The sequence below is a fragment of the Bos grunniens genome, chromosome 29, assembly GCF_055505025.1.
Source record: "Bos grunniens cultivar Pamir isolate PY7600 chromosome 29, Bosgru_T2T1.0, whole genome shotgun sequence".
Taxonomy (NCBI): Eukaryota; Metazoa; Chordata; class Mammalia; order Artiodactyla; family Bovidae; genus Bos; species Bos grunniens.
Genome location: NC_141193.1, coordinates 24,596,958 through 24,606,402, shown reverse-complemented (window position 1 = coordinate 24,606,402; position 9,445 = coordinate 24,596,958). Strand labels below are relative to the sequence as shown.

Below are 9,445 nucleotides of genomic sequence, written 5' to 3'. Positions count from 1 at the left end.
ACTTTGTGTCTTTATATGAAGTAGTCCATTTCATTTACATTATCAAATATGTGGGGAAAGAGTTATATATAATCTTCTTTTAATATCTGTATCATCAGTAGTGACAATATCCCTTTAATTTTTGATATTGGTTATTTCTGCCTTCCTTTGGTTATCCTGGCTAAAGAGTTATCAATTTTATTGATTTTTGCAAAGAATAAACTTTTGATTAAAAATTTTTTTCTCTACTACTTATAACTTCATTCATTTCTGATCTAGCTTTTGCTGTTTATTTTCTTGCGCTTCCTTTAGGTTTCAATTACTTTTCTTTCTCTAGTTTCTTAAATTGGAAGCTTAGTAAGATATTTTTCTTTTCCTATTAATAACATATGCATTTAATGCTGAATATTTCACTTTGATCTTTGTTTTTGCTGCACCCCATAAATTTTGTTAAGTTGCATTTTTTTGTTTAGTTTAAACCTTAGCTTGTATAATAAGCACTCTTGACTTCTTCATTTTGCTGTGAAAGAAATGGGAACATCCATTATTCAGCGAGCACTTAACATAAATATATTATTTAGCCTGCATAAAATTCTACCAAGTAGTTAATTTTAATCTTACTATATTAGAAGAACACACTGAAACAGCAAGTTATTATAAAATATGCACAAGATTTTATATCAAATGACAAGTGGAATCAGGATTCGAGTACTGGTAGTTCCACCTGATGTCAAGGTCCATGTCTTTCTATCACTAGTTATAAACCACCTGGAGTGGGAAAATAAAGACAATGACACTTTCTAAGCGACCTTGGGCAAGTTTTCTCCTAATAGTTGTATTTTATCATCCTAAAAACTGTAGCTTCTTCTTTTAAACTGGAGATACATAGACAAACATTGTCTATACTATACTTTAGTAACCAGCATTTTAAAATATGTTATATTTAACACAATTATTTCATAGTTAAAAAAAGATATACTTGCTAAAATAAATGAGGCTGTGAATAGCATTTCACATACCTCTGAGCCATAAAACCTAGGTGGTAGAGATTTTCTGGGATCACCCGATCCAGCCCTTTAGTTTTCTGCATGCCAGGAGGCATGGCAGGATCTTCGTTCCCCGACCAGGGACTGAACCTGCATCCCTTTCAGTGGAAGTGGAGTCTTAACCGCTGGATCGCCAGGGAAATCTCCCAGCCCTTTGGTTTTAAAGATGAAAAGTTTGTGACAGACATTGACACCAGTCAGTTGGCTGAAGTGAGGGGAAAAAAGATCTTGGCTGAGCTGAAACTGTTTTTCTCATTTCCACCTGAATGATGCTCCTTTCCATTTTGACACGGAAATAGACGCTTTCTTGGCGGGCAAATGAAGAGAATCGCAGTGTAGGTTAGCGGAGCAGGCTGCCTGCTGGAGAGTCTCTGGAGCCTTGGCCCAGAAGTCTTCGCAGAGCCTGCTTCACCTCTGTGTTCCGCAGGGTGTAAATGAAAGGGTTGAGCATGGGAGTGACTATGGTGTAGAAGACGGCAGGGGCCCCGACACCTGCCCCACTGGAGTGAGGCTGCAGGTAGATGCAGACCGGGGGCATGTAGTACAGGAGCACCACCGTGAGGTGGGAGGTGCAAGTGGAGAAGGTGTGCTTCCTGCCTTCCGCTGTGCGGATGCGCAACACCGCTGCGGCGATGAAGACGTAGGAGATGACGATGAGTATGAGGCAACCTGCAGCCACAATGCCAATGTTGGCAAGCATGACAAGCTCATTGACGGTGGTGTCTGCACAGGCCAGCTTCAGCACTGGCGGGATATCACAGAAGAAGTAGGCGATGTGACGAGGCCCACAGTAGAGCAAGCGGAAGGTGAGGCAGGTATGGAGTGCGGAGTGCACCGCACCCATGGTCCAAGTTATCCCACACAGCCCTGCGCACATCCGCCTGTTCATGGCCACCGAGTAGTGCAGGGGTCGGCAGATAGCCAGGTAGCGGTCGTAGGCCATGACCGTGTACAGGAAGCACTCGGTGCTGGCCAGGAAGTGGAAGCAGTAAAGCTGGATAGCACAGCCCTCAAAGGAGATCACCTTTCCATCCGGAGTGAGGAGGCCTGCCATGACCTTGGGCACTGTCACCGTAGACAGACATGCATCTAGGAAGGAGAGGTGCGCCAGGAAGTGGTACATGGGGGAGCAGAGGTGAGGGTCAGAGCCCACGGTGATGAGAATGAGGAGATTCCCAGTCACGGTGATGCTATAGATGAGGAGGAAGAGCAGAAAGAAGAGGCTAGGATGTTCAGCTGTGTACATCAGACCCTCCAAGAAGAAGTCCACCACGGTCTGGTTGGGGTCTTCTGTCTCCCTGATCATCTTCTCAGGCAGGAGAGGACTGACATCAGCAGACAGAATAAGTAGCCATTTGCCTTCCCTGAAGTCATTAGCCAGTTGGTTCATGTCATGGATATACATGTTCAGTTAACTCTTTTGGCCTGTTCTGGTGTTTTCTTGCTGCCCTTTCAAAATGAGTCTTTTAATATGGGAAACACTGTCTTTTTGAGGCACACAAAGAACTGTAAGGATTATTTGGGAAAAGTACACTCCCTAAAAATGGCAAGAAAAATACAGATTATAAATCTTACTCTCATGGAGCCTATATATATATATATTTTTTTTTTTTTTTTTCAGAGTTGGAAACTGTGGTTCCTCTGCTCCCCTGATTTACTCTGCTGTACTGCATATGTGGATGACCAGGTTCTTATTGCTTTGAGTCATCAGGGAGTCACATCTCATCTTCCGGGAGACTTGTCCAGAGTCTGGGAGCTATTACATCAGCCAGGAACACAGCAGTCCCATGCATTCTTCATCCAGAGGGAGTTCTTTAGCCACTCACAGTCAACTCTCAAGTGTAGGAAGATGAAGCCTTAGAGAATTGAGTTAATAATTACCACAACAGATTGTTCAGTTTCATTTCATTCTCTTCCTGTAAACCTTTATTTCAGCCTTTTGGGAAATGTTTTCCTGTTCCTTTGTTTTTAAGCCTAAAATGAAATTTAAGTTTTCTTTAATTCTTTCAGTCTGTTAACTCTTAAACCTAATTAGATGTTAAATTATATGAAAGTTTTCTTTAAACTGCTTATTTCTGCTGTACCTTCAGTTCTATAGGTTTTACCTAAGACTTCCTCTGCATATTTCATACCTAAATTTACACAAAGGTGTTTTATGTCTTAACTCTCAATTCTCTAATATATCAAATGTTCTGTATTCCACTTTGTCAGTTTTCTTAAAACAACATGTTTAATTTCTCTCTCCCCTTTACTGTTCCTCTCTAAGGCATAAATTGACTCTCTTTTCAATATGCAAAACTATCTGCAAACTAATTCCATTATAAGCACAAAATCTTTATCTTCTGCAGTCCCAAGAAGAAACTTCTCTTATCTAGGGTTGCTGTCTACCTTTTCACAATTTGCCATAATCTCCCCCTGATCTCATCACAGCATTCCATCTTAGAAAGTAAATGGAATTCTTTTCATCTCTGCTTTCACTAATCTACTCTCTATGGCTAATTTTGAACATTAATTCCTCTAGTTGCCCTTTATAAATAATATTTTATCTCATACTACTTTATTCATTCATGAAATATGTAGTATTCAGGATAATTATTAATAATAATTAGACCAAAGTACATGCTTATGTATTATTAATAATTATCCTAAATACAGTATGTTTCATGGGTGAATAAAGTTATGTGAAATAAAATATTTATAAAGGGCTTCTAGAGGAATAAATGTTCAAACTTAGCCTTCTTTGGACTTAGTGTTCCATGGGCATATGTCATGTCTTTCAAAGAGAAACATAGAGAAAATATCTTATGCCTTATTTAGTTTCTTTTTTAAAAATTTATTTTTAATTGGAGTATAATTGCTTTACAATGTTGGGTTTAGTTTCTGCTGTATGACAACGTGAATCAGCCATGAGCATTATATACAATCCCTCCTTCTTGAGCCTCCTTCCCCCTACCCCTCATTCTGCCCCTCTAGGTTGTCACAGAGCACTGGGCTGAACTCCCTGTGTTACACAGCTCCTTATCTAGTTTCTGATTAATGTTTTTGGTGTAGAGAAGTAGAAATAGCAAGGAGCCAAGTTTATTTGGATGCTTGTAAGCTTAAGTTTAGAAGGAAATGGCAACTCACTCCAGTATTCTTGCCTGGGAAATCCTATGGACACAGGAGCCTGGTGGGCTACAGTCCATGGGATTGCAAAAGTCAGACACAACTTAGTAACTGAACAGCATTTAAGGGCTTCCCAGGTGACTCAGTGGTAAAGAATCCATCTGTTAATGCAGAAGATTCAGGTTCAATCTCTGGGTCGGGAAGATCCCCTGGAGAAGGAAATGGCTACTCACTCCAGTATTCTTCCCTGGAGAATCCCATGGACAGAGGAGCCTGTCGGGCTATAGTCCATGGGGTCACAAAAGAGTCAGACACAACTGAGTGACTAAACAACAATGATGATGACAAACTTAAGTTTAAGTCTCTGGTCAATCACTTACCAGCTGAAAGAGAACAATAATTGTGCTAAATTTCTTGGTTCCTCCATTCATCAAATTTTAAATGGGGATATTATTATTTGTGACAGTTATTCATTTACTTAGAATAGAGTAGGACACATAGCACATGACCTTAAATTTATTCATATTCATTAATTCAGTTTTCCTATAATGCTCCTGATGAAAAATTGCATAGATTCTGCTTGAACAAATTCAGCAATGGAGTATTCCCTATTTCACAAGAGAGCTCACTCCAGTGTTGGGTAGATTGATGTATTGTAATGTCCTTTACATCAACTGTATATATGTATGCCTGATATTTCAACCAATTAGGTTTAGATTTGTCCTCTTCTCACTCACTGGAATGGATATGATTTTTAAAGTAGACAAACAGTAACAAGTGTTATTGGTTGTGGAGAAACTGAAACCTCTACACATTGGCATTCAGAATGCAAAATGGTAGAGTCCACTTGGGGAAACAGCGTGGAAGTTTCTTAAACAAGAGTTTTACTATATGATCCAGAATTTCCATTTATAGGGATGCACAAGAGAAGTGAAAACATGTGCATATAAACATAAATGTTTATAATGGAATTAATCATAACAGTCAATGCCTGGAAACAATCACGTTTGTTGGTCATCAACTGGTGAATAGATTTTTTTTTTTAAAGATAATCTGTACACTGAAATACCACTCAGCAATTCAGAGAAACAAAATGCTAATGCAGATTATAAAATGGATAGTGCTCAAAAACATGATGCTAAGTGCAAGAAGCCAGACACAAAAGGTCACATGTTGTATGCTTTTTAGGAAACATTCTGTTAAGACAAATCTGTAAAAAGAGAAAAGTTAGTGGATACATGAGACTGGAGTGAGACCAGGGAATGAATACAGACTGTCATGAGGAATCTTTCTGAAGTGAAGGAAATGTTCTAAAATTGGATTGTTGTTACATTGCACAAGTTTGTAAATTTACTAACAATTTTTGAATTATATACTTAAACGGGTGAATTTTATGGTGTACAAAAATGAGTTATTAAAAAAGGAAGAAGTAAATCAAAAGGAAGAAAGTTTGGCCAAGTGATGCAAAACATGATTTAAATAAATGGACAAATACTGTTTGCTGAAGGATAGTATAATAAAGTATTTAAATTCCTTCTAATTTTTAAAATGTTTTTTTTTTTAAATGTTAAATTTATAGAACATTAAAAAATAGAGAAGATGATATATATTGAGTTAAATTCTCCTAAAATTGACATTGTAAAATTATAAGAATCAGGGAATTAGCATTAGTACCATACCATAAACTCAAATATAGATCACATTCAAATTTCACCAGTGCTTCTCCAATATCACTTTTCTTTTCCAGAACCCAGCAGAGGATCTTAGTCTCCTTTAATCTGTGACAGTCCCTCATTCTTTCCTTGTAATTAATGACTTTTACCCTTTTGATGAGTACCAATTAATTATTTTATATAACATATTTCAATTTGGATATGTATGATGTCTTTTCTTGAGTAGATTGAGATTATGCAGTTTTGGCATAATACCATAGAAGTGATCTTGTATCCTTTTCCAGGTATATATCATTTCAGGTGTATGTGATGTCAATATGTCTTATTGGTTATGGTAAATGTCTTGTGGGAGAGACACTTTGAGACTATGCTTATATTTTGTATCTCCTCAAATTTTCACTCAAGAATTTTAGAATCATCCATTTTGTCAGGGAACATTATTACCTTGTTGTTTGTCAAATGGTGATTAAAAAATAATGCCATCAATTCTGTACATTATTATTAATAATAGGAATTCTTCTGTATGGAAGAACAGTTTCTTCTTCCTGTTTATTTATTCAATTATTTATATCAGCAGAGATTCATGAATATGTATTTTATTCTGTGATTAAACATAATGCAGTGTAATATATATTTTGTTATTCAAGTTGTTCTATTTTGACCATTTGGGGCTCCTTCAGTTTGTCACCAGTATCTTATTGATATGCTTCACCTTTTTCATACATGTCCTTGTTTCCCAACACAACAGGATGTTCCAGGCTGCTCTTGTATTTTCCCTTCTCCAAACCTAGATGCCACAACTTCTCTAAAGAGTCTTTCTATTGGAGAATTGCATTAAAATTTAGAAACCAAATCTGATTTCTAAGTGCACTCCTTGCTACTGAGATGTCTTTACTCCTAGGGACCCTCAACAAATAGAAAAATATATGTATGAGTACTAACCTATCCAAACATATGCATCTATACTTATTCTGTATCATTTTATCATCATAATTTTAAAAGCTATTTATTTATAATGATACTTCCAAATTCCAATCCAACACCACTTTTGCTCTCTTTATTTGTTTCTTTCTCCAAGAGTGAGAAACCTACTTCTCATTACCTAAATTTGTCAGTTCCATATTAGATTTTTTTCTTTAATTGCTTTTGGATTTTGAGTCATAATACAAAATTATTACCTTATGTCATGGTTGAAGAATAATTCACCCATGTTTTCTTCTATTATTTATAAGCTTTCACACTTTACATTTAGATTCCAAATCTGTTTGCAGTTTATTCTTTTCTGTGGTGGAAGAGATATGGACCTAATTTTGTATGGCTTGTGTTTATGAAGACTTTGATTTTTGCATATTAAATTCCTTTTTATTACTGGTCTTTTAAATTGAGTTAGTTTTATTATTGATTCTCTGGGATTTTCCAGATGTCCTATCTATTATTTGCATATGGAGATACTTATTTTTTATTGTTTATGCAGTTTTTATTTATATTTAAAAATTTATTGGAGTACAGTTGATTTAAAATGTTGTGCTAATTTCTACTGTACAGTAAAGTGAATTAGTCATACGTATACATATATCCATTCTTTTAAATAGTCTTTTCCCATAAAGATCATTACAGAGTATTGAGAAAAGTTTTGTGTGTTATACAGTAGGTCCTTATTAATTATTTATTTCCTACATAGTAGTGTGTACATGTTAATCTCAATCTTGCATATGGAGATAGTTCTAGTTATTCTTTACCCATTCTTATTCCCCTAATATTCTGTAATTTATTTCTCTTGCTTAATTGTATTAGCTAATTGTAGGCAGATTCTTTACCATCTGAACCACTAGGGGAACTGTAACACTTCTAATATAGCATCAAATATGAGAAAAGAGCATGTGTATCATTACTTTGATCTTGTTTTAATTGGAAATGCCTCTAGTGTTGTCCAATTAAATAAGAAACTGCCTGAATTTCTTATTATACATATAAAATATTATTATATATTATCATGTTAAGTATTTCTCATGTCAATTTTCTTGAGTATTTTGATCATAATGGGTGTTGAATTTCGTCAAAGACTTTGTTAAATATCTGTTAATATAGTCATATGACCTTTCCCCCACACTTATTAATATGGAGTATGATATTAATTGATTAGCTAACATTAAAACATCATCCTCTTCCAATACATCCCACTTGGTTATGGTGTATTATTTTCTTTTATGTGGTATTGGATTCTGTTTGCAAATGTTTTACTTAGTGATTTTTGAATTGACATTTATGAGTTCATTTCTCTACAGTTTTCTTTCTTATACTGATGTTAAAAATCTAGTTTAGCTTTCTGTTTTATTATTTTATTCTTTATTGTCAGGCTTATTAGTTATTTTCAGTATCTTTTAAAGTACGTCTATTGCCTGTACAACAATAAGCTTTTTAATTTCTCTCTTTCCTTTCATTTTTCTCTCATATTTCAGTTGTATTATTTCAACTTTATCACAATACATAACCTTTGTGCCTGAGTCTTCCACCTTCATTCCTCCTTTGCTTCATTCTTATGTGTACATTTATATGATTTAAAATATTGGCCATCTGTATTTTTGCTGAAGTTTTCTCAGTTACCTTTTGATTGGTGGCTGTTCTTTCATTAGTAGATCCCTTAGGAAGGGTTGGTGAACGCAGAATTCCTTAAGTACTTAATATGTTGAATGGTGTTTTTTCATTGCCTTGATCTTTGAAGGGACAGTTGTGCTGCATATGAAATCATTGGTTTATACTTTCTCTTACTGAGTTTTTAAAAACATGTTGTGCCATAGATTCTTTGCTGTGCATTTTGCTTTTTAAATGTCTGATGTCTTAGTTAATTATTTTGCTTTTTAAATTACTTAATCATTTGGTTGAAGTCCTTGATGGTTTTATCTTCATATTTGAAATCTGGTAGTGTCTTAGATTTGCTTAGGATATCTTAGAGTTGACTCTATAAAATATAACAGAGACTAGGTTTAAAAATTATGTATCTATTTATAACATGAACATAACCTTGATATCAATTTCAAATAAAAACAGCAAACAAAATACACTTATAGACTAATATCATTTATGAATATAAGTGCAAATAATCACATAGAAGCAAATACATGTCAAATAAAGTAATATTTGCATAGAGCATAAGGATATTTTAGTATCAGGAAACAATCCTTTGTAGTTCACCACATTAAGAAATTTATAGGAGAAGAAAATATTACCCAATAAATTTAGGAAACAAACCTCAATAGTCATTATGAAAAGAATATCTTAGTATATTAATAATTTAAAACAAAATAATGGGTATAATTATTTTAGGGACAATCACATTTATGGTGACAATTTACTTGTATTCCCCTCAAAGTCAGGTAAAATAAAAAACATCTCTTTTATCCTTTACTGCTGCTGCTGCTGCTGCTAAGTAGCTTCAGTTGTGTCCGACTCTGTGTGACCCCAGAGACGGCAGCCCAACCAGACTCCGCCGTCCCTGGGATTCTCCAGGCAAGAACACTGGAGTGTGTTGCCATTTCCTTCTCCAATGCATGAAAGTGAAAAGTGAAAGTGACGTTGCTCACTTGTGTCTGACCCTCAGCGACCCCATGGACTGCAGCCTACCAGGCTCCTCTGTCCATGGGA

General features: G+C 35.5%; 1 protein-coding gene across 1 annotated transcript; it reads right to left on the bottom strand.

Moving 5' to 3' along the window:
• Positions 1–246: 246 nt before the first annotated feature.
• On the bottom strand, positions 247–2,360 carry OR10S1 (olfactory receptor family 10 subfamily S member 1). The gene has a single exon (XM_086384148.1). The coding sequence runs from the start codon at positions 2,329–2,331 to the stop codon at positions 1,366–1,368; it is 966 nt and encodes a 321-aa protein (XP_086240274.1). The 5' UTR covers positions 2,332–2,360; the 3' UTR covers positions 247–1,365.
• Between the last annotated feature and the right edge of the window lie 7,085 nt (positions 2,361–9,445).